The sequence below is a fragment of the Octodon degus genome, unplaced genomic scaffold (assembly GCF_000260255.1).
Source record: "Octodon degus isolate 3935 unplaced genomic scaffold, OctDeg1.0 scaffold00254, whole genome shotgun sequence".
NCBI classification, from domain to species: domain Eukaryota; kingdom Metazoa; phylum Chordata; class Mammalia; order Rodentia; family Octodontidae; genus Octodon; species Octodon degus.
In genome coordinates, this window is record NW_004524830.1 from 1,970,971 (window position 1) to 1,997,360 (window position 26,390).

The 26,390-nt window shown below is 44.9% G+C and overlaps 1 protein-coding gene across 6 annotated transcripts in view; it reads right to left on the bottom strand.

Annotated features, from left to right (window-relative positions):
- Chchd6 (coiled-coil-helix-coiled-coil-helix domain containing 6) overlaps positions 1 to 26,390 on the bottom strand; it is a 264,538-nt gene that overhangs the window by 95,898 nt on the left and 142,250 nt on the right. For 3 of the 6 annotated variants that reach the window (XM_023706380.1, XM_023706379.1, XM_023706381.1), the window contains exons 5-6: positions 24,727 to 24,810; positions 22,677 to 22,773 (exon numbers count right to left, since the gene is read on the bottom strand). In XM_023706380.1, coding sequence (XP_023562148.1) covers positions 22,677 to 22,773; positions 24,727 to 24,810 — 181 coding nt within the window. The remainder of the gene's footprint in view (positions 1 to 22,676; positions 22,774 to 24,726; positions 24,811 to 26,390) is intronic. The other 3 variants (XM_023706377.1, XM_023706378.1, XM_023706382.1) reach the window with 1 other exon arrangement.

A 26,390-nucleotide genomic window follows, 5' to 3' on the forward strand; every position in this document is an offset into this window, starting at 1 on the left:
AACTCAGGACCCTGCACTTGCCAGGCAAGCGCTTATTCTACTGAGCTATCTCTTCGGCCCTTTACCTTTATTATGATTATCACTGTCACTGTGGTCACTCCCCTCTTAGCTTTCTCTGGTTAGCTGGAGGTGGAGCCCCAAGACTAGGGTCTGGGGGCTGGGGAGATGGCTCAGTGGAATAAGCGCTTCCCTGGCAAGCACAGGGGCCTGAGTTCAATCCCTCAGTCCGGGGGGAAAAAAAAAAACAAAAAAAAAAAAAAACAAAAAAAAAACCAAGTGGGATCACATAATATTTCACATTTGGAAGAGACATTTCTGACTCAGCATTTATTCCCAGATGACACATCCACGATCTATTGCTGCATCACTATTCTTTTTTATGGCAGGGTAGTGCTCCCTGCTGTAGACATACCACAATTTGTTTATTCTGTGCTACAGATGTATTTCAATAAACAGGTGAAGAATATCTGGGTTGTTTCTTGTCTTTGGCTACTATGAACAAAGCTGATGTGAATGTTTTGGGTTTTTTTTCTATAAACATAGGCTTCCATCCTCCTGGGATGAATGCCAAAGAGTATAACTTTGGGTCATATGACAATTTAGGTTTACAGGAAGCTGCCAAACTATTTCCAAAGTGGTATATTATGTTACATTCCCTGGAGCAATGTGCAAGTGACCCAGATTCTCTACATTCTTGCCAGTATTTGCTGTTGTCGCCCTTCATTACATGAGCCATCCTGATGTGTAGGGAAAGCTCATCATAGGTTTCCTTTACTTTGCCTTTTCCCAAATAACTAATGATGTTGAATGTCCTGTGTATTTATTTGCATCATGGGCTAATTTTTTAATGACATCAGCTCTTTTTGTCTGTTTTAGTTTTTAACTGCCAAGTTGTGAGAGTTCTTTACTATATGCTAATATTAGTCCTTTGATAGGTGGTTTGCAAACACTTTCTCCTAATCCGTAGCTTCTATTCTCTGCATGGAGTCTTTCAGAGGATGAAAGTGTTCAGTTTTGATGAGGTCCACCCTTTTACAAAACATGCTTTTGGGGTTTTCATTTCAGTTTCCAGATGCTCAATGCAATTGATCTGGGTGTGTTGATCTTGCATCCTATGGCCTATGTAAACTCATATATTAGTTCTAGGAGTTGATATTTTTGTAGATTCCTAAAGATTTTCTATGTAGAAAACCATGTCATAAGGACAACTTTATTTTTCCTTTCTAATTCATATACAAGTACCTTTAAAGTTTTTCTTATTGTAGTGACTAGAACTTCCAGTTCTCTATTATTTATTATTTAAGAGTGGTGACAGCAGAATCCTTCCTTGTCTTATTCCTGAGCCATACCAATTAATTGTATGCTTTCTTTTAGCTTGTGGATGTGACAGAGTGCCTTAATTGTCTTTCAAATGCTAAATAACCTTTGCATACCGAGAATAAACCCCACTTAATATACACATGCTATATAATTGTTCTTCTGCATTGCCAGATTTGCTTTGCAAAATATTTTGCTGAGGATTTGCATGACTAAGTTTAGAGATACTGCTCTGTAACTTTTACCTTTGTCTGGATTTGGTATCATGGTAACAATGGCCTCATAAAATGAGTTTGGAAGTGTGCCCTGGTCTGCATTTTGGAAAAGACTGTAAAAACTCAGTATTGCTTTACCTGGATTCCAGATATTTTTTTTATTCCACATATTTTAATATGTTGAGTTCAATATTTTTCCAAGTGTCAAGCTTTGTTTTGTAGCTCAGGCTATGGTCCATCTTGGTGAATATCCACAGGTACTTGAAGAAACACATATGTTCTACTGTTGGGTGGACTGGGCTACCTATGACAATTAGATCCTGTTCACTGTGTCATTTACATCTTTTATATCCTTGCTGATTTTCTATTCTGTAATTTTGTCAGTTACCAAGAAAGGGGATCTTACAGTCCCCACCTATTATTTTTAATCTGTTTATTTCTCTTTTACCCACATCAGTTTTTGCTTCATGTATTTTGAGATTGATGCTTGATACACACACACATTTAGAATTCCTAAGCTTTTCTGTGGATTGATATTCATATCCTTATGTAATATCTCTCTTAGTCACTAGTAATCTTCTTTGCTGTGAAGTACTCTGATATTCATATGACACTCCTGCATCTAATATTTGCATGGTCTGTTCCTTTTTTTGTTTTAATGCTTTCACCTTAAACCTACTTAAGTAATTGAATTTGAACTGAAACAGCATATAGTTGTCATGTTTTTGTTAGCTGGCTAGTTTGTACATTTTAAATTCATTCTGGTAATAAGGGCCTTTAAAGGCATTTAAAAGAGATTTTTTTTTTTTTTTTTTTTTTTTTTACTATTTACCTACAGAGTAATTGTTGGCACTTTAGTCTACAACTTTATTAAGTTTTCTGTTTGTTTTCTCTAGTTCTCATTCTCTGTTTGTCTTCTTGTCTGGCTGTGGGTTGAACAGATCATAGGATAGATACTATGTTGGTTTATCAATAGTGTTTTGGAGAATATGGTATCATATCATTTCCAACGTGGCTGGATTGGGCATTACCATACACTTGTTGACCCTAATCTACTCTGTCACACTCACTTCTTAAGGTGAAGTACAGAAAGTTTGCCTCCTCTTTGTCCCTTTATCTTCCCCACCTCTCAATACCTTCTCTGGAATGTTTACTACATACTGAGCCCTGCTCAGATAGTGCTATACTCTTTGCTTCAAATATCAAATCTGATTTTTAAAATTTAAGAGACGGATAATCCACTGCACTTGTCTATAGCTTTGCTTTCTCCGTTGTTCTTTCTTGCTTATTGATTTTCCTAAGATACATCTTTCATTATACTTGCTTTTAGCTTTTTTCTACTTTTATTAGTACATGTTTACAGCAAGTAATGATTTTATTTACTGTAGGGTACTAGTACATGTATATAACACATTTCAATTCCCTTCTCCCCCACTCCTACTGCACCCCTTTTACTTTTATCAGCATCAGACTCATTTATTTATAAGACCTTATAAAGTTAATTACAAAATATACAGATTGAGAATCACACTAATAGGCCAATGTCACCTTCTTGAAGGGTAAGTTGGCTAGTCACAAATTCTTAGTTTTGTGTTATCGGAGAGTGTTTTTATTGCTTCAATTATTAAAGATAGTTTTTCTTCCTAATCATCATTATAATTATTAGTGCACAGTAATTATACAAACTACTGGGCTTCACTGTGGCACTGTGACTTTTCCACAAGGTGCTCTGATCAAATCACTCTCCCTACTACACTCTCTTATTCCTCCTCCCTCCTCATCCTGTTCCTTTTCCCTAACAGAGGCTACTTCTGCTTTCTTATCTTTTATTCCCCTGGATTGCATTTATGAAAGGAAACATGTTTGTCTGAGTCTCACTCATTTTGCTTAATATTTTCCTTTAGTTCCATCCCTTTTCCTGTAAATGATGATTTTATTATTGGTGACTGAATAATATCTCATAGTACATATGCTGCATTTTCTTTATCCACTCATCTGGGGCTGGGTGTCTAGGTTGATTCCTAAGAATGGAGCCACAAAAAGAATGCAAGTACACAGGTATCTCTTTTGTATGCTTTGATTCCTCCTAGTATATACTCTGTAAAGATATGGCTGCATCAGATGGTAGTTCTATTTTTAGTTTTTCATGGGACCTCCACACTCCAACATTATTCACATTGGCTATGCTAATTTACATTCTCCTCAACAAAAGGATTTTTTTTTTTTTTTTGTGAATGAAGGAGAGGTTTACTGAATGTAGAATTCATGGTTGACAGAATATTTTTCAGCACTTGAAAGCTGTACTACTTCTTCCGGTCTCTATTGTTTGAAATGAGAAACCTACTGTCATTCAAAGTGGTATTGCCTTTTAAGTAATATATTGATTTCCTCTGATTACTTTCAAGATATTTTCTTTGTCTTTAGTTTTCAGAAGTTTACGTGTTAAATCTAGATGTGGATTTTGACGGATTTATCCTATGTGGGCTTCCTCAGCTTCTAGAATTAGATCCTTTACTGCAGTACTTTGGCCTGGGTGGCTCATCTGAGGCTTCTAGGGCTCCTGCTGATGCTGCTGTGGGTGTGAGGGTAGAAAATACTTCCCCTATCTGCAGGCACAAGAAGTGCTTCCTTGCTAACTAGCTGCTTGGTGTGTGTGTGTAAGTGTGTGCTTTTGGGCAAATTACTGTGGGAGAATGTTCCCTGTTGGTGCCTCCAGGTGAGAATTCTCTTTCTAGCCACAGTTCCAAGCCAGTGTTTTCTGGCTTCCTTGGCTCTCTGGATGAAAAAAGAAGACTCTGATCTGTGCAAACACAGTGCTTTTCCTGGCTCCCATCTGTTCCTTTAGTCCTCCTACTTTTGTGAGCAGAGCTCCCTTTCAATCTTCTAGAGCACAGGTACTCCTGTGTCACACTTGTCACTAGACTGAGGGCCAGGAGACACGAGGCACAGAAGGGGTCATGTAACACCTATGTTGTGGCACTATTCCTGCCGTCAGTCCTCAGGTCTCTAGTCAATCTGTCTTCCTCCTCTCACAGGAAAGGGCTCTCCTCAAACCACATTTCCAGAGCTCGTGGTTGTACTCAGTGGGAAGGAGCAGGGAGAAGCAAGTCTAGCCATCTTGCCAGGACCAGATAGCCACCTACCTTAATTTTTCCCTGCTATACGGATATGGCATCAAACCATTGATAAATAAATGGTTTGCTTGTTTGTTTGCATTCATCTGACTTCATCTGTTGACTTCACTTTTTCATAAACAAAACGTCAACATGGCTCAAAAGTGAAATTATATAAAAAGTCTACTCAGAAAAATGCTGTCCCATCCCTATAATTTCCAATTTCATCTCTGTGGGTAAATATTTCATCAGTTCCTGGTTTATCCTTCCTGCACTGCTTTTTGAAAAATAAGCAGATTCACACTTCCAACCTTCCCCCTTATTTTAAAAGAGTCACATTTTTTTGCTAAGAAGCTCAGTTAGCAGTCGATAATTCATAGCCCAGCATTTAAAATCTTCATAATCTGGATGTTTCTCTTATCAAAAGTCCTTCCGATGTTTCTCAGATTCCATTTAAACTCTGTCCCTCCATTCTGCTCACATTCCTCAGTCTGTTGAGTCATTTGGCTGTATTCCCTCTTCAAATTTTATTGATGCAGGGTTTTTTTCCCAGACTTTCTTCATAATTCTTATTCTTCATTCAATCATTTACATATTTGACAGTCAGTATCCAAGAAAAAAAACCCTGTGTATCTTAATGTAATAAATGCATCCTCCTAGAGTCTTCTGTGAAATGCATTTCGGTGGGGTGAATCCCTGCCCCCACGCCTGCAGTTCCATCCATTCAGGGATGAGTGGTCAGAGGATACAATAATGCTACATTCCAATGTGCAGTTGAAGCTGTTAAGATCATCTATACATGGGAGGGAGGGAGATCTTTTTAATAAAACACTGCCGAAAAAACATAAAATGTTAACAATCTTACTTCACTACCCTTTTTAAAATGTCACAAAATACAAATACCACAAATGACAGCACAACACTGTCACAGTTCTGGCGGGCTGCTCTGTTACCTCATACCCAGTTCTCACATGCAGGCAAACATCCCTGGAGTTTGGCAATTGAGCTCGCTTTCTTTTCACTAGATTCAAACAACCTTCACACCAGCTCTCTCCCAAATACCTCACTGCAGCTTTTGTACCATCTGAACTCAGCAGGCCTCCTTCCAAGCACCCTCCTCCCCTCACAGGCCAGCAATGTCTGCTTTTTGAGTACGGAGTAGGGAAACTGGATCAGAAAGCGGGCTTGGGCTGTGAGCTCATTGGCTCACTGATTCACACAGCAAACATTTCTTGAGTATTTACAAAGTAGCAGGCTCTATGAGCCAATGCTTACAAAATGCTTAGCACAGTGTCTGGCATGAAGTAAGTATGCAATAAATATCAGCTATTATTCTAGGCCAGGCAAAGTCACTGGCTAATATCCAACAACCACCAGCGAATTAGCAGATTCTACAATATATTCTATTTATTTTGCCAAAAGCTGGTGTTCTCATTAGATGCCATTAGAAAATCAAAACTGCTTGCCAAGTCTGACCGTTTTAACAAGAGACAATGAAATGACCTATATTCCTCCTGGGAGAGCAGCAGAAATCATAGACGCCTACAGGTTTTCACGGTGATATTCCCTAGGGAGAATTCTGTGACAGTATATGAATTTCTTATGTTCCAAATGATCTCAAATGGAAACAAAATATAGTGTGCTGTTTCTCAGAAGTCCCCTCACACACTGTGGAACTTGGGTAGATAACCTAACCTCCCTGGGCTGAAGTCTAAATCTGGGCTCGCAGGATTCTGGGAACACTAAAACACCTCTCAACAGATTTTGGTTTCCTTAAAATTACACGAACCAGGCCTGATGGCATACACTGTAATCTTAGCTACCGGAGAGGACATGGCTGATGGATGAGCAACGTAATGAGACTTCATCTCAAAATAAAACAAAAGAAGTGTTGGGGATATAGCTTGGTCAGTTCATATTAACAGGAGAGGCAGATCAATCAGAGAATGTGGCAGCCAACCATGGGGCCAGGAGACTCAGCATCACCAGGAAGAACCACAGAGGCGATGGAGAACCTGACCCGTGCAAGGTAGGGGAAAGATGAGGCCCTAGCAGGAGCAGAGAGACTTGAAGAGGCAGCAGGTATATCTCACAGGAGCAGCAGCTCAGTGCTCTGGTATGTGAATGGGAGGTGGGGCTGGGCAGCTTGGAGAAGCCAGACAGAGCTATGAGCCCAGGACTGGGAAAGACGGGCCATAAAGACAGGACAATCCTTTAGGGAGTGGACTGGCAGGGTTATCTTGTAGCAAGAAGAAAGCTAGATTCATCAGAGTTCAAACTGAAGGCCAGGAGGCCATTAGAACAGAGGATGGGACACCAGAGAAGAAAGAAGGGCAGTTTTTAAATATTTAGGAAGTATAGGAAAAGACTGAGGATAGGGAGAAGGCAGTGTCGGCAGACCTGGAGATTTCTGATATTGTGGAGAAACGGGCCATTTGCTACAGCCTTCCAGGGGAGGTGACGGCTTGTGTGGAGCACCTACAACCCTCAATGATGGGGAGCCCTCCAGCTGTGTGACCTCACACTGCCACTCAGTCTGTGTCACCAGCAGGCTCAGCTACCTGTGCTGACTCTCGCTGGCTGGCCATACCCTGGCAGGTGTTGCTAACCCTTCCTCCATTTCACCCCTCTCCTAACTCCACCCTTGAGCCAAGGATTCTTCCAGGCTCCACTTTAGTGTGAACACTTTAACTGATCCTGAGAGCAGGAATAAAGCAGAAGCAAACACTTTAAATGCCTACACTATGTAAAGAGAAGAGCTAGTTCTACGGGCTATCTTGAGAGGTCAGTGCTGAGGAGCCATTCTCCTAGGGGAGAATGTCACAAGCGACACAGGAGCAGACTATCCAAAGGGACACAATCTGCCTGGGGTCTGTGAATAATGAGAGCCATTGTGTCTGATTCTGCAGGGGACCAGTGTCATTTCTGGAGCCTTCTCTTCTTACACTTTAAAAACCATAGCCTCAATGGTGGAGGCAAGAACAAAGATGAAATGAGCTGTCCAAGGTTTAAATCCTACTTCTACACTCACCAAGCAAGCCATGTGGGTCTACTAGGGTCCTGAGTTTCCAACACAGGATAGGAACACCTGTACCTGCCACAAGCCCTGTGTATGATGGACGAGCAGGCACTGGGAAAGTGCTGGCAGCAGGTACTGAACAAAGAGAACAATAGCCAGTCACCACACACTGGTGGAAGAGATTGTTAACATCACAGCCCCCTATAAGGACTTGTCCTATGTGCATGGTGGTTATGCTCAGCCCAGCCTGCAGAGGCCACAGAAGCAGCATAAACAACTAGGAGGTCTTTTGGCTGGAGCCAGCCTCAGCCATGGCTGACTAACCTGAACCCAGTCTAGCTGAACTGCCACCTGGTGTCCACAGTGAGTGGCCACAGGTCAGTACGGGACAATGAATAAACCTGGGTGTTCCTGATTTCAGACTATGAAGCCTTCCTCACTCAGCTCCTATAATGCCAGCATGCACTGAATAACAGACTTTGAAGAACAGACTATGATACCTGGTAGGAAGAAAGCTATAGGAGAAAGTAGCAGCCCTGGTGCTTAAGGCACTGGAGCAATACCTAGAACTCCTGTTGGCAGCACAGGAACAACCAAGTGCCAACAACAGGGCTTCTGTTTACTCTTGAGGTACCCTACCACTTTGCAATCATAATGTCCGATGAGATGGGAAATGGCTACTGTAAATGCACAAGTGCATCCAGGTGACATGGATGTTGAGGCAGCTGTGCCCAGGGAAGCAGCATTAACAGCTTCTCAGGCCCATAAGCTCCCCCAATCCTTGTAGGAAGGCAGAGAAACAGCAGCTTGTCAAAAACCATACATATCTGTCTTGAGGCTCCAATGCTAAAATGTATCTTGTTTAAGACTGAAGAGAAGAATGGAGGAGAGAAACTGGAAAGTCAGCTACATCCCTGCCTCAAGCCAGTTGCAGGCCAGGGCAAGCTAGTGTCCCCCACTATCACCTATCTGAACAATCTCAATTGGCCCATGGGTTCTAGAGAGAAGGACAACAACCTAGTCCTCTAAAGAAGCCCAAGGCCAGGGAGAAAGCAAGCACATGACCTACAAGGACAGATTCCAGTGCTTCTGGTGGGGTAGGGTGTGAACCAGCACATCAGCGTTACTGTGCATACTCTGTCACTGGCTGTTTGCTGGGCCTTGACACGGACTGAGGCCCTCGAGAGGGGACCTGCAGTCTCTAGCCACTGCCACACGTGCTATGGGACACCCAAAGGTATTCTGCACGAGGGATCTGCCCTAGCACTACTGCCACTTATGCTGCTGATTCCTTGTTGCGGGGGGGGGGGGCACCTAGCACCATCCCTGGCTCTGCCTACCAGAAGCCATAGCACCCTCTCCTGAGTCAGGAGAGTCAAAACTATCTGCAAATATTGCCACTGTCCTCTGGAGGAGCCACTGCTCTGTAAGGAGGAGAAACAAGAGTCTTTTAAAGCACATTTCTGAGAAATACAACAATGGCTGATCTCAATAAGAGGAAAGGGAGCTTGTGAGATGTCTTTAGCCCCTAAAGACCATGATATTCCCCACTTGCAATGGGCATAGCACTGGGGAAGAGGGCTCCTTTAGAGGAGCATGTCAACTGCTCCTTGAGAAGGAAATATGCAACCTGAAGAGGACAGGGGCAATCTCTATCAGTGCCTCTAGGTGCTAGGTCCCTGAAGATCCCTGACACGAGGGTGTCCACTTGTCTACAGATGGAACATTTGAAGGACACCCCACTGTGACTGGGCTGGGTGGGCCCACTGAGTAGCAGCCCAGACTGGTGAGAACAGGGTTAGCAAGCTGAGGCCCAGACGAGCTGAGCCCCTTGGAAATGTTAAGGACTCATAAGAAAACACTTTTACAATTGGATTAGGAGCAATGAGAACAAGAAGGAACAGGCCCATATTGGGGTTAAAGGTGTCCAGTTAACAGGAGATGGAGAGAAAGCACTACTAAACTCTCATTTGCTATCAAGGAGAACAATCTTCAGGCTGGAAAGGGTGAATCAAACACTGATATGAGGGAATTGAAACGCAAGGCAGGGAAGAAATTGTCAGAGAACATCTAGTCACACTAAACAAATTCAAATCTCCAATCCAGATGACTCACATCTCTGCTCAGAATTCACTCACAGAAGAGACTGGCTTGCTGTGGGCACCCTGGAGGATTCAGAGAAAATGAGAAGATGCCTAAGACAAGACCATGTCCAATTTAACAAAAGGGAGAGAAGACAGATTTTTGCAAACTGCAGATTAGTGAGCCATACATGGATCCCTGCAAAAGTCTAGGGTCTGGGCCTGCAGAAGGGTACCCCAGAGTCTTCTCAGCCCTGGCTGAGAGGCAGAGTCAAGTCAGACCCTGTTCCCACCATCTGAACAAGATGCAAATTGCTAGGGCCATCACAGAGGCCCTTGCCTGGTCCCCAAAACACCAGCCCCACACGGTATGGGGAGAGATGACTTCCCAGCAGGACATACAGAGGCAGCCTACAAGACCAGGTCTGAGAGCCACAGAGCTGGCAGAAGCCTCAAGTAGTGCTTCTGGGATACAGTTCTTCGCCAGCAGAATAACAGCACAGACCCACCTGGCTCCATTAAAATAGCAAATCAAAACACAAGGCGAGTTACTGGATTGCTTCTTGCGAGGAATGCCTGAGAAAACTGGGATAAGGGCCTAAGGAAAAAGGAAGGAAGATGATACTGGCTCCCTGACATGCCATGTGCATACCGGCAAGACAGCAGGTACGCCGCATATGGCTCTCTGACTACAGCTATAACTGCAGGGTGGGAACAGAGCCTACAGTTACCCTCTAGGCAGAAAGGTTGGTTTAACACAATGTAAAGAGCCACTAGGCCTGCCTACTGATAGGATGGACTGCATTAGGAGGAAAAGGAAGGAAGACTATTGAATATCTATACACATTCTAGTAGGGCAGGCCTGGTCTACAGTATCTAATTTATCCTCAGCAACAATCCAATAATGCTATTATCCCCTAGGAGTGAAGGGCCTGAGTTCAGAAATACTATCTCACCTAGGCCATCAGCAGCTGCAACAGGTGAGGAGTCTCATCCAAGTGCAGATACGGACCCTCAGCCCACCCAATCTGCAGGGTTCTAGTCACTGGTGAAACCATCACCAGCTTGGGGAAAGAACAGAAAATCAGCTTGTATTGGGTAAGTGCTCCTCCACATGGGAGAGTCTAACAACCATCAGGATAAACTAGATTTCCAGAAGCAAGGATGTGATCACTTAGTAATAAATAAGTACAAATTTAAAATACCAGTCTTTTGCCTTTCAAATTGACAAAAGAGAATGAAAACAGAGAAGGGGGAGTTTTTAAGCTTGTTACAAAATATATACAAATTTTAAATCGCTAAATACCTGAAATATTCAGGAGGTAGAGGGGTAGATGGAGACTAGGAGTTGGAACAGTCTGGGCAACACCTCATCTCAACACACACACACACACACACACACGTGTGCATACATGCATGCATGCATACACACTATACACACATACATGCACTACATACAGTGGTATCTTAGTTCATTAACTTAATTATTTTCATGATTCTGGTCACAAACAAAATAGCCTGAGAACTGAATCAAATTCAATGGTTAAGTTTAATGCTAACTTTACGGAGAAAACTGATTCAGTTCTCATATAATTTCAGTTTGCAGCCAGAATCATGGAAAAAATTAAGTCCATGAATCAAGGTACAGCTTACTATCATACCATATGTGTTATACATAAAATTTTAAATGTTAACAACAATACTGATAAAGTTAAGAAAGGTCTATAATAAATATAATCAATGGCTAAAACTATCAGGAAAATAGATTTATAATAAATATTCCAATTAGCAAGTACTATCCACATTACACAACAAAGACGTATAAATCAATTTGAAAATGAAAAATCACTTAATAGGAAATGGTTAAATGATGTGAAAAGGCAATTGTAAAAATAAGAAACAAGTAACCAAAGAACTTATGTAAAGATGTTTAGCTACCTTAATTTTTTTTAAATGCAATCTTTAAGGTGGAGAAATTATAGTACACAAGTAGGCCAAGGAACTCAAAAATCTTTTTTGAGATATATATATTTTTGAAGAGAAAGTTAGTGTATTCATTAAAATTATTTGTGAGGCCAGGCATGGTGGCACACTTCTAGAATCCCAGCACTCGGGAGGCAGAGGCAGGAAGATCGTTGCGAGTTCGAGACCAGCCTGGGCTACAAAGGGAGTTAAAGGCCAGCCTGAACTGCAGATCGAGACTCTGTCTCAAAAAGACAAAAATAAAATAAAAAATAAATTAGTTATGAAAGGCAGAATAATCTTAATGCTTATCAATAGGAAAATGACTAAGTACTATTGATCCCTCTCACACTGTCCAAAGGACCAAGGTAAGCTGACTTTCAAAGAGATCTGATGTCCAGAGTTTGCCAAGATGTCCTGTGATGTGTAAGTTACACAAATACATGGTAAGATAAGCCATGTGTCCCAAGTCTACTCCTGTCACTCCAAAGTGGCTGGTCTAGAAGGGTACTGTGAGCAAGTGCTATGATGCAGAGCCACACTTGGAATGCTTTCCCAGGGTTTTAGCTTCACAGTTGTAATTAATTCAAGAAGTGAACAGGAAAATACTAAGATGGCCAGCACTGTCATATCCCAGTGGTGTGCTAAGTGGGAGCTGCTCCAGCCCCCACTGCACGGCAACCACTGGGCAGCTAAAAGCCTTAGGATGTATAAGACCTGTGGCTCATGGCCAGCAAGATAGCTCAGCAGACTAAGCGCCTGCTCAGGCAAGTGCAGGGATCCCCAGCAACACATGCCATGCCGGCTCTGGGTGAGACCCTGTACCAAATACATTAAAAAAAAAAAAAAACCTGTGGCTTAGTCATTGTAAGACTAAGTATAACTAAGAAAACAAGTTCAAGGAGCTGTAAAGATAGCCAAAGTGGCATTATTTTCCTAATAGGAAAAGCCTAAAGCAATGTAGTGCAGTGATGAGTGACTGGAGGTTGACGGCACATTCCTAACAAGGAGCAATGCATGGCTAATTCAGTCAAGGCAGATCTGATGCAGAAAGAAGGCTCATGGTAGACTGAGCTGTTAAAAGGATGCTAAATGGCATGCATGGTTATGAACCATAATTGCAAATACTATAACATTACAAATGTTCTCATGGCAGATGCAGGTCTGGACAGGAGTATACTAAGGTAAACAATGGTCATTTCTCTAAGTGGGGCTGATTTATACAATTTCATTTTATTCTTTTGCTTATCTGCATTTTTTCCTCCCTACTGTTAACATATACTATTAAAAAAATAAGTACAAGCAATTAAAACAAAAAGAAGCAATGCTACCCCATAGCTGGATAAGTTCCAAGCAGACAGCTGGATAAATCCCATGACACCAAGCACCAAAGCAGAGTCTTTCTGGGTCAGAAGGCTGGGATCCCCTGCTGACACCAAATGCACTCAGTTAAATTCTCTAAAGAGCCTCCATTTATGCCCATCCTGGACTCTGTCACTGGCTGGTCCAAGCTGAAGTATGGCCCAACTAAAGAGCTGCCTAAGTTGGCAGGTGCCTACCTGGTGCTGAGCAACATGCTGGGGATGGAAGAGAAAATTAGGTTAGGCCTAATCCATGGTCCTCAATGAGAGGAAGCAGCAGGAAGTGGTCAGAAGAGGCTTCAGAGTAACCAGTGCTTGTTGGGTGACCACAATGCTTAGAGCACACAGGTGAAGCCAGAAGAAATTCAGCTCAGCCCTGCACTGATGCATGGAAAGTCACTGATAATCTCTGGAGGAAGCTCTCCCTCCCTTAGTGGAGGTCTGGTCATGGACGGAGGGCCCAGGAAAAAGGACATCACATCAATGGAGTGTTCAGTTTCTGTTCAAGTGAGAGATTAGTAACGAGCTGCCACAGTGCAGGGAGAACAAAAGTAGCACAAGAGACATTAGCTCAGTGGTCACAGTGGAGGAGAGGTGATAGGAACACCTTTTTCATAATCAGCCCCCATAAAAGCCAAATGCTAGTACAGAATGCCCTTGTCTGCATCCCATGACCACTACAAGCCAGGAAAGTATATGGGGAGCCCCCTGGTTAAGTGGCGCTGACCAATACGCAAGGGAAGAGCTGAGAAAGGAAGAAAAAAAAAAAGCCTTGGAATAGCTATTTAATTAAAAGTATTTGTTTAACTGAGTCTTCTCCAGCAGGGATAGGTATAACCGGCACATATGATGGACAGGCACTTCTGGCTCTTCAACCCGTAAGTACCTATTTAGGAGACTTAATGTGCTGGGGGGAGAAAACCAACACACAATAACCCTGGAGCAGGCAGCACTGCATATTAATGCAGCTGCTGCCCAGAATGGCAAAGAAACCACTTCAGGAGGAGACACTGACTGAGCCTGGGCTTAAAAGGACTCTAGCAACAATAATGGAGGGAATGACTTAAATCAGCTGCAGTGAACCTCAACTCAACTGTGAGATTAGCCCTTGGCCTTGCATGACAATCTCCCCTCTCCTAACAAGGTATCTATCTGGCTTTGCCTGCAGCATTTACCTTCACTTCTCTGGACCAGGTTTGATGCATGAAAGAAGAGAAAAAGAAAATCGAGTTTTGGGAACAAATCATTGGCATGAAGAAAAAACCTGTCTCAGAGATTTAATGCTGAAGAACCAACTACAATTTGGTGACTCTCTGACCCTGGCTTAGGCCCAAAACACACATTTACACCCTCCCAACACACACACACACACACACACACACACCCCAACCACCACCACCACCACCATCACCACCACCACCACCACCACTACCACCATCACCACCACCACCACCATGGGAAACAGTATTCCTGAGGAAATCAGAGGAATTATTGTCAAAATCTGAGATAAGCTAATGCTACCATAGTTATACAGGAAAATGCCTACACATTTTACAGACCCATACTGAAGTCTACAGGGAAAAACATCATGGTCACTGGTATTTGCTTGGAAGTACTTAAGGAAAGAACAAAAGGGATAGGGAAAATATGTCAAAACCATTCAGCCTCTGGGACAGAAAGAAGTCTGTATGATAAAGTACTGTGCATTCTAATAACAGAAAATCCCACTGTACCCCATCCCAACTCAGTCAAGCAGCCCTCTGAGGAGCTGGCCCAGTGTAATGCGCTGGCAAGTAGCCTATCCCCTGAATCTAGGTCACCGGGGACTATCGTAAGCAAATTCAGGCTGCTTCCTGTCATCCCTAAGCACTCAGGTGACAATTGCTGCATCTCTACAAGTTGGTTTCCTTATCTGTAAAACAGGGAAGGTGTTCCTGCTTCAGATGTGGGACTGTAACAAGTTTTTTCTGTGATGCATGCAAACACATAAGGCAATTTTAGAACAAGGACTGAAGTGAATTTTCACTCGGCTCAGAGTTCACTCTACAGTACCTTCCTAGTTCCCTACAGCCAGGTAGAGTTGCTTGACTAGTGCTTTGCATGTGGTGCACACTCAATAAATGTTAGCCTCCAGGTGTTAAGAAAACAAGCTTGGAGACAAAGAGGTATGATTTGTTAAAAATAATGTATTAACTTATTTAATTTTCAAATCCACTATAGGAGCTCAGAACTGCTACTGTACCTATTTTACAGAAGCAGATTCTGAAAAATCTGATTAAATCTTAAACCTGGGGTTTAATAAGCTGCAAAACCTCAGGCAGTTTCTTAACTGAGTGTCCTTGTTTTCACTTGTGCTAAATCCTCCCCACTCTCATCACCAACCCTGACATAACATAGGTATTATACTTAATCAAGAGGAGGTGTGCAGCCAGCTTAAGGGACCCCTGGCTCAGACATCTACCTCAAGAGAAGCCTGGCTGCTGAAAAGGGCCCAGGAAAGCCACGCCTCCCCAGAGATGCAAGACATTTCGGTTTCTGCCCCCTACCAAATGAGATGATTTCTGCAGCTATGAGACCATGAGGTTAGGAAACAGGTCCTTAGCAGACACACCAGAAGCAATACAAATAGTGATGCAGTTAAGGTGTGGTGGTACAATGGCAGTGGCAGTGGTGATGGTGGCCATGATAGTGGAGGTGACAGATGTGGTAGTGACTATTTGGGTGGGAGAAGGAATGAAGAGAATGGTAGTGATAGAGGTGATGTTAGAGATGGTGGATCACAGAGGGAGAAGTGGATATGGAGTTGGTATTGGAGGTGGAGGAAGTAGAGGGGATGAAAGTAACCGTAGATGGGTGGTGGCGGTGACAGAGGAGCTGGAGGAGCCTGGTAGAGGTGGAGAATGTAGAGGTTTAACATAGATGGTGGAGAAGGTAGAAGTCCTGGAAGTGGTGAGATGAGGGTGGAGTGGCAATCTTTTGAGTGCTTTTGGTATTTACATTGGGAAGCTAAGATCCCAAAGCATTTTACTCCAGAACATGCGATCTTGACCATTCCCTTCTCACTACTGTGGAAAAACTTCAGGGTTATTGGATAGAGAGGTGAGGATGTGCTCACTTTAGCAGCATATATACTACAACTGGATAGAGTGGTGAAGAACTAAAGTCCTCGCAGTATGATCATCTAGTCATCTGACCTCCATGAACAGTCAGGACAATAGCAATTAACTCTTGTTATGACTGGCTGGCATCAGGGCAGCTACTTTTACACAGGTTATACAACAGACTAGGTTCCATGCTTCATATCATGCAAAGTAATGTAAATGAGGTATCCTCCATGCGAATAGGCAGACCCCTAAGGCTCAATGCCTTGAAGTGACTGAATCAGGGCTGTGAAGCCATAATACAAATGAGGCCTTCTCTATATCAGAAAATTCGATGTTCACAACTCTACCAAGCAAGTCTCAACCCTTTACCTGCCTTGGAGCTGTTTCTTACATGTGAAACAAATAGCTTGGGCCCATGGTTCTCAGTTCCTTCATAGCTTCCCCTCTCTGATTACCCTTATCAAAGAATGTAGGTCCCACAAGATAGGTATAGGAATGCAGACATACATCTCCAAGCAATATACTATTTCATTCCTCACCGTTAATACATTGAAAAGAATATATAAAAAGAGCCTCTTATAGAGTAACTGGTGGGCAAGTGTCTTTCTTAACCCAATCTGGTAAAGAATTTCTAGATTCAGAGGTTTTCAAAAGTTCTCAGGTCTTAGGGCAGTCAGCTCAGCAGGTAAAAAATGATCAGGAGGCAGGCTCCTTTCCCCATGGCAGATTTCTCACTGCACTGTTTTCAGGTCACTGGTACCCACTGCCTCCTCTGCCCTCCCATGCTCTGGTAGCTTCTCTCAGTGCAGGCAGCACACACTGGGAATCCTTGCTGTTCTTAGTCTTGCCTCCTCAATGGCACGCCAGGCTCCCAATCGCTAGTGTCAGCTCTGGGCCTCCCCACACAGCAGAAGTGCCTACTGGCCATGTCTGAGTGGCTGGCTACTGCCCACTTTGCATAAGACATACAGCCCACTCATTTTGAATCTGGAAATCTCTTCCACCACACCACCACCACACCCCAGCCGGACCAGGACTCTTCTGAGCAGCCTCTTTAGGTGCTGGTGGCTTGTGCACAGCATCCTCTCCTCTACCTTTGGATGACTCTTTCACTGGGTTCACCCTCCAAGGAGCAGTAAGAACTCTCCTCCCATCCATATGCTTGTGTCACTCCTCTTCAACTGCCAATACACTCTCTTTGGTAAAATTTTTTGGAAGAATGCCCCACATTTGTTTCCCTCGTGTCCTTGCATTCCTATAAAGCCAGCTCTGGTCTCCACTGTAGCCCTGCAAAGACTCCCTGGGTAGAGCTCTTGTGTCTTTTGCCACATGTGGAGGTTTGCTCTTAGTCCTGTGGTCTCTGCCCAGCAGGCACCAACTGATACAACCCTCTGCACTCATTGTGTGGCTCCTCTTCCTGAGTGGATCTGGGGAGGCACCATGGCATACAGGAAGGAGCAAACTTGGGAATGCCACAGATCAGACTCCATCTATCAGCTACATGGCTCCTGGCAGCTCATTCAGCCCAATTCCAAATTCTTTCTTTTTTGTATTTAGTACAGGGTCTGCAGGGTCTTACTATGTAGATCAGACTCATAGTGATTCTCCTGTTTTCAGCCTCCCAACGGCTGGAATTACAGGCACACACCACCACGCCCAGTCTCAATTGCAGTCTCAGTGCTCCCCAGGGGTGGGGCCAGCACAGCAGGCCGGGGATCGAACCCTGGCTGCTGTACTCTGCCTAAGCAGGTGCTTTAGTCCGCTGAGCTATCTGGCTGGCCCTTTGAATTTTTTCATTTGTACTTTTTCTTCATTTATGTATTTGGTACACGGTCTCACTACGAAGCTTGGACTCCTGTTTTCTGCCTCCCCATTGCTAGGATTACAGGCATGTGCCACCATGCCTGGACTCCTCTGGCTCAGCACATCTTGGGGGCAGGGCTGGTGAGCCACGAGGGACCTGGTACCTGCGTTTCCCAAATCAGACACTTAGTTCACTGAGCTATCTTGCCAGCCCTCATTTGTAGAACATATATAGTATAATCTACCTTGCAGGATTGCTGTCAACATTAGTGATAATTTACATGAAGATGCCTGGCACACAGCATAGGCTCACAGACTCCTAGTGACTATTTTGTGTCAGGGTTTGCAAGGGAAAAGATATAATACAGGACACATAATTTACAGGATTATTTTATAATAGTCAACCAAAGAGTTAAATACAAAAGAGTGCAGGAAATCTGTCCATATACTAGATAACCAAAGAATCCAGCTGAGAGCCTGGATCCCACAGTAATGTCCTGCACAAGTCCAGCTGAAGACTTACAGCCAATGACAATGCCCCCCACAAGTCCAGCTGGAGACCTAAAGACCTGGACATGGTCTCATGCAAGTCTGTTTCACAGACCTATGCTGGGAAAGTCAGTGGTGGAAGCCAGAAAATCTGTGCCAGTGGGTTGAATGATCTGTCCCAGCAGGCTGTAGGATCTGCACTGGAGCCAGAAAGTGAAGCGCCAGACAAGGACCAGGGCTCCCTTGAAGAGCACCATAGCCATGTGGTTCGGTGGCAGTGAGGACCGGAGCTACTTTGATGGTGAGAACAGCCACATTCATATCAGAAAAACTAGCACAACAAGCTTCTCCAAGAGAATCAACAGCACCATCTCTCCCTCTGGAACTAGGTAGTGATACTCAAAGTAAGGACCAGAGCTCCCAAAATGAACCACAGCCATTCTTAACAATGAGGTCCCAAGCCAGGGAGAAGCTTAGCAGACTAAGCACCTGCTTAGGCAAGCACAGGGACCAGGGTTCAATCTCTAGTACTGCATGCCACACTGGCCCTGCCCACAGGTGTGCTGAGCTGGCCAACAAGACCAGGTGTGGTGGTGCATGCCTATAATCCCAGCGCTGGGAGGCTGAAAACAGGAGGATCACTGTGAGTCCCAGCTGTGTAGTGAGACCCTGCATAAAATACCAAACAAACAAACAAAAACAACAACGAGGTTCCAAGCTCCCCTGATGATGAAAACAGCCGAGTTCATATCCAGGAAACCAGCATGACAAGCTCCTCTATGTGAAACAACAGCACCACTTCTTCCTGCCCAGTTCTCCCTTTTATGTTGTTGGCAACAATCCTCAGAGGCTCCACAGCCAGCCCCACACTGATTCAGGTCAGCTGGGTGTTAAGTTGGCCACCTATTACCAATCTACCACAGACTATCATTTTGTGGGACACAGAACTCCCTTGCCTGATGCTTCTCCATCGTCTGCTGGTCATCTCTGCCTCCAGTGCTCATCACCTTCCCTGAGTGTTGTGGCTCATAGGAAATCATCTTTCTCTTAGTGGCACCATTATTCTCCTGGGCATCTAAGAGTAAATCTTTCCTGGCTTTCAGTCCTTTCAGAACTCCCAGCATCATCCTCAGTGAAGGCCATGCTTGTCAGCCAGCTGGCTAGAGACACCAAGCTCACACCACCCACTGCTGCCCTTCACTGGAGCACCAGGCTGAATGTGGAGCTCCATCCAGAAGCCCCAGCTTCCCACATCCTGGCCCTCAGGCTGGCCTAGGGATCCTGCTCATTCTCCAAACACAGTTTCCGCCAAGAAGTCTCCTTGGCAAGCCTCCCTCCTCCGCTCCCGGAACCCACCACACATCACTGTTTCCTGCTTCCAGACACATACTTTCCTCTGCTTATTCCTGCAAACATTTACTGAGCACCTACTCCATGCCAGATACTCTTTCTCTCAGCCCTTGGTGATGAATCATCTCCTTTGAGTCAGCCTAACAAGGACTCTGTGCTCACAGACCTTCCCTGTCAGGAACAAGAGACAGCCACAGATGCTACCAAGCACAAGGCAGCATGGTGTGTGCTAGATCCCTGACAGGGTGCCAGCCCCAGGGGAGGACAGGAGGGAGGGCAGTGATTATGCTGATGCCGAGAGAGGCAGGCCAACTGAGGTGCAGCTCCACACCCCACCTCCATCCTATATCTAGCTTTGGCCTCACAGTACCTTGTGCAGTGTTCTAGTGACTCTTCCATGATAAGACACATAGAATTGCACCAGTGGGAAGCCGGGGCACTCAGAAGTACACGAACTCAGAGGAGATGAGGCCCCAGGGGACAGGGCCTACACTGTCCTGGCTGCATGTCTTTGGATAAGGTCTGTCACTTTTCCAGGCTTATTTCTCTCCAGTTACAGTGAAGAGGAAAGGCCTAGTTAGCTAGAACCCATGCTATGGGGCCTGCAGCTTTGGGGGAAAGGCCCAAGCAGAGTCCCAGAGAATAGCAAGGAAGGTGCAAAGCAGCGAGAGGGTGGCCCTGCTGGCTTGCACCATGGGGAACACTCCACTGCTTATGGAATCTGACACTGACTAACAGAGCAGAGCACAGCCCTAAGTGAATCCTCGCCAGCTGAGTACACCTATAATTGTCACCCTAGCCCACGGGGGGTGCCCCATCCCATCACTACTCCTCCCAGGTCACCATTATCCAGTCTCTAACTCCAAAGATCTGTTTCACTGTCCAGAGAAGCTCTTCCATGCCTGCTCCTTTGCCTAACAGCACAGCCTGCAGTCAAAGATTGCTCACTCTTGTGTGCACCTGAGAAGGGGCAGTGTAGGAGGCTGATTTTATGGGGAAAAGATGTGATCCAAGAAAAACACAAACATTTCCAAGTTTCTTTCTTTCTCTTGCACTTAGTCTTTGAAGCTAGCTCTGAGAATCCCTTCTCTGCTGTGCAGATGATGGGTCTGGAAGGAGTAAGATGAGGTCCTTTATAGAAGTAGCAGGTGCTCTGGTCACAGGAGGCACCACACAGGAGCTCCCTCCTTTGGTGTCCTAATCCTCACATCTCCTTTTCCTTCCAAACTAGAGAGGTCTCATGAGGCAGGAGCCACAACTGTCTGAACCATCATTGAGCCTAGCAGTTGGCAGGCTTAAATCAACGTGGAATGAATGAGTGGTTATGCATTTACAAAAGAAGGAAAGATGGAAATAGCATTAAAGAGAATTGAATGCTTATGCCAATCCTCTGGTGGTTGCTGTAAACAAATTATCACTAATCCTAAAACAGTTGGCAGGTTAATCTTAAAATCCCCAGTTCAAAGATAAGGAAACTGAGGCTGGAGTACATAAACAGCATGCTCAGAGTCTCAAGGCTGTCCTGTTATTGTGGCAGAAGCCAAGTGATGTCTGCCAGGCTTCAAAACACATTGTTCCCCACCACCCAACTCAGCTCCATGGCTGACCACAGAAGGCAAGATCTTGGCCACCCAGAGTAGTCGGCTCTACAGGCTATCAGGGTCCACCTCAGAGTCACTCAACATGGAAGTTCCTGCTAGAAGATAGTAAGATGCACTGGTTCTGAAGAGGCTCAAGTCACCCTTGGCTTAGCAGAGCTGATCCATGCATGATGTGGGTAAATCCCACTCTAGCTCTTTTGCTTTCTTCTGGAAGTCACCACGGATCAACTAAGTAATGCTGAGGCCAGGCATACAATGGGGGAGCAGCTACGATGGAAAAAAGGGTAGCGATCATGACTTAGCACAGGCAGGTGAGGGTGTATGGTGACTTATTGGCCACATGCCTAACTATAGATAAAATAAATGGCCTTGTTCTCTGACTACCACCTATGTGTGAACAGCTGGCTGTGAACAACACATGGTCTCCTGCACTGTGTGCCCTACCTGACCAGGAGCAGAAGTGAAGGAGGGCTCCTGGTAGGCATCAGAGAAAAGCCTGATGCAGCTCAGAGATGATGCTTCCTCGCTCCAGGCAGCAGGTCATGGGCTACATTCATACACACATGTACAGCACATACTGATCCCTTAATCCAAAACTGAGATGCTGACAAAACACAGTCCCCAATACTGCTGGACATGGAATCAGGCCAGCCCTCTAGGGGCATCCAGCAACTGCCACAGGTTTACAGACATTGCTTGCTTTAAGCTGTCCACTGATTCCCTGCAGAATGCTGAGGATGAGTATCTGCAAGCAGAGATGTGAGGAGGCACAGTGATGGCAAAGAATAGCAACACAGAGTAAGTGCAGCCCCACAGCTCTAGTGCCTGGGCGCCTTGGGCTGAACCATACTGCTGCCCCCACTCTGTGCCAGCATATCCAGGGCCTGCCCTCTGCTGCCATGAGACCCTCACAGAGCCTCGCATCCTTAGCAGCTCACTGCTCTCCATGGTGAGATGGAGGAAATCACTTCACTTAGACCTTGCTGTGTGGGCGTGAGGAACAATTACTCAGAAAGATTATAAAGTGTAGCAGCCCTACAACCATACTTTTCATACCCAAGAATAGCTGCCTGGGGAAAAAACAATGGTACAAAAGGGTCAAGACGTCATCTTTTTCTTAAACAGGATGCTGGGTTCTGTGCAGACTTCTTGTCGCCTGTCACCATAAGCAAGGGGGACCAAATCCTACAGGTAAAAGGTGGTGGCATTCCAGCCAGCCAGGACACACCTCAGCTCTCCCATCCCCATCTGCCCTCCTCACCTGTGCACACACACCCGAAGATATTTCGGGTAGTCAAGGGTGATGCGGCAGCTGATAGAACTTCCACCTGCTCAGCTTTCCATTGTAGGTTTCTAAACTTAAAAGGAAATGGGGAAAAAAGAAAAGGAAAGTAGTATAATAATTGGAGGGTCCTGGAGCTGCACGCGCAGAGGCTGGAAATGTCAAGGTCTGAGAATACTCGATAAATGCAAGCTCAATTGTATAAAAGCAACAGCTAATAAAAAAGATTGTTGGATGCCATGTTTTCCATCTTCCCAGCCATTACAGGGATAAAATTATCCATGAGAAAGAGTGAAAACCTTTTTCAAAACTAATACAATTAAGCCTTATTATTCTGCTGCTTTTCTCCCTTTTTCTCTGGCTCCCCTGTAATCCGCACTATCTCCCACACCGATCTCCATTTCCTGGGATGTGGAGGTGCTTTCTTTTTTTTTTATTATCACCAGCAAAATGCTGTGTTTAAGAGTTAGAAAGGAGATCATGTTTTTGCACCTCCTTCTGGAAGCATCTAATAACTGTTCACAAGCATGTACAAGAACCTGCCATTTTTTTTTCAAAGCTTACATTTGCATATGTATTGAGCCCGGACTTCCCTTTACCAGGAGTGGGGAGGAATAGATGATATAGAAGGGCTCAACCAGGAGAATTTCCTCTCTTTCAACAAAACAGAGGATTGGATTTAAGGAGGAGAACTGAAGTAGAGATGAGAGTGACAAGGGGAAAAAAAATTTTAGAGGAGGAAAAATACTGTAAGGCTATTTCCCTTCCATCCCAAACAGACACATGTACACATGCTTCTAGCAGCCAAGCCCTGAGACGAAATCACAAGAGGAACACAGCAGGAGACCAAAGCACTGCACATACACTTAAAAAAAAAAAAAAAAATCTGTGCCTCGGAACATATGGGCAACTGTGATAATTAGAGCTGTGACTGGTAGATTTTTTTTTTTCTACCCTTTCCAGGATCTCAAATCACAATCTTTGTCATTACAAGCTACAGTCAAACCTGTACAGGAGGCTGGCCTGAGAAACACTGGCCTGTTAGGGGCTACTCAGTGAGCCTGACAGCTCCTAAGACTGCAGGGTGGCACAGTGAGTGCTTCAGGAGCATGCACATCTGACCTGGCTGTCCCTGCATGCCCCTTGGAGGTGGACCAGCAGTAGTGATGGGACAGGGTATAACCTCCTGCCTGTCCCCACTGCCTAGAAATCCAGAAAGCCACACTTCTGCCAAGCACCACTGTGGCACACCACGGGAAAAAGCCCCTATGGAAATCAAGCCCCTCAAGCAAACTGTCAGTTTCAAAGCTCCAAACCGTGACAAATGATTTGCGAAGATCTGCCTGCAATACACGATGGCTCAGGTTGCTTGGCACGCCTTCTCAGGCAAGAGGAAGAATAATTTTTTTCAAAATCCCAACAAGCCCCTTCCATGTTTTAAGCCATTTCTTTGGAAAAATCTGTCATGATCAACAAATTAAACCCCCCAAAAGTAAGCAAATTATCAGATGAATTTTCAGTGGTCATTGTGGGCATCTGAGAAAAGGCATGATGATGTCCCTTTAAATCTCATTCATTTCAAAGGGTTATTCTTAGAAAAGCAGTGAGTGTGCAGCAGTAGTGCACTTTGATCTTCCTGACTCCCAGGAGAAAATCAATAATACAACTTTAATGTATTTGTATAGCAAGACTTCACGTTATTATTATTTTTACCCAGCTCAGCTTAACTAAAGTGAAAAAGGTAGACTGGGTCTCAGCACCGCCCTGTGGTGAAAGGAAATTTTTTTCTAAAACTGCTCTATAGCAGAGCCAGCCACATTCAACAAAAACTGGACCAATTAAAAACCAATTATGTCCGTGAATGCAACTTGTTGAAAGACTGGGTCTGTGGTGCTTGCTGTGGAATGCAGGAGGGCATGCCCACAAGGTGACTGGCACCTGGTTGAGTAGGCCCTGGGCCTGCAGCCTGGTCCCTACCATGCTGGAGTGGGCCATGACCCCCCAGCAAGCAGCCACATGTAAGTCCTACCTTCCTCTCAATGTGCCCCAGCTGCTCCTGGTAGAAGGTGTCATGGCGTCTGAGTTCTGCCTCTCTGCTCTCCAGCTCCCTGGCCTAGTTAAAAGACAACAAAGCCCATGTTAGCCAGCAGCAATGGTGCCGAATGTGTGCTTCAGGGAAGCAGTCACTGACATTTCTGCTCGCAACAACACTCACAATGAGAAGAGTCATAATAACGAACCAAAAAACCTGGGTTATGGCAAATTGTTCACATGTATTACATTTAATTTTCACAACAACCCTTCAAGGTGGGTAATTATTAGAACCATTCTGTAGACAATAATCACTAACATTTATTGAATGCTTACTATCTGCCAAATACTGTTCTACATGCCTCCCGCAGATTATTTCTTATGCTCCTTCCAACACCTCTAAAGGCAGGGAGATTATTACGATCCTTCATTATGGACTCAATGCAGACACGATGGAAGAGCTAAGGACAAGCTGTCTGACAGCTTGCAGCTTTTCAGAGAGGGGCTGGCTGTGAACCCAGGTGAAGGTAAGCAGTGCCTGGTGGAGGAGCTGTGCTGCCAAAACCACAGCACCAGGAAGTCCATGTCACAGTCTCAGACTCTGAGCTATGAGGGGAGGGATTCATGCACAGAACTGCACAGTAAGGGGTGCTGTTTCCTCAGCCCTGATAGAAATGGGGACCACAAGGCAGCGGGCCCTCCCTCTAGTTCATAGGATGAAAGCTGAGCTACCCCAGATGAACAAGCTGGTTCAGGCAGACTGGGCTTGAACCAGCCCACCTCAACTAGCTAGGAGAACCATCTGCTTTGCTCCAGAGGAAATCACAACCTAGGTTATGATGCATGAAACTGAAGTAGAAGCATCCTCCCTGCCTCACCCTGTCTGAAGATGAAAGAGATCTCCTCAGGCAGAGGTATAACAGGTCCACAAAGATCACTAGCCTCATAGCACAGCATGTGCATGTGTCCACTTGCTGGATATCAGTGTCAGCAACTGTGGGGCCTTTCCAGGACCAGGCCCCAAATCCTGCCATCTCCACCCTCTGTGCAAAGCCACAACATTACTGGGCCTGCGGACAGCCCCAGATGCCTGTAGAGAGGAATCACATTGCTCAGTCACCTTTTGAAACTTCCTGGGGTTGAGTGTGCCTGAGGATTGCTCTAGGCTCTTGTTGGCATCCATGTTTCTGAAAGCCTACAGCTCCCTGGCAAAGATACTTCTCTTGGCATGGAACCTTCTGAAAGCATCTTCAAGGCAGTCAGTAATGGGAACTGACCACATGCCCCTGGAGATCCCAGGCCAGTGGGGCAGGTGAGGCTGCAGGCTTCTACCTGTAAGGCCACCACAGACCTGAGTTGCGCCCCTCCTATTTTCTCTCACTTGTAGAGTGGAAAAATGCAGTAGCTTGGCTCCCCAGATGCTGTAGAATATTTAAAAATGCCAAGAAGGCTCCTGCAATGCCAACACTTTAGAAAACTAAACATAAACAGGGGAGTGAGTGCTAGGGAGTCCTCATAGAATCTTGCAAAGAATGATGCTAGGGCTGCTGTGTCCAGGGAATGCAGGCATGGCTAATCTGTGCAGGCCTCTCAGCAGCCTGTTACTTAAATGTGAATGATCCCTAGTGCCATCCAAGGAAAAGCTCGCTGGATACAATTAAG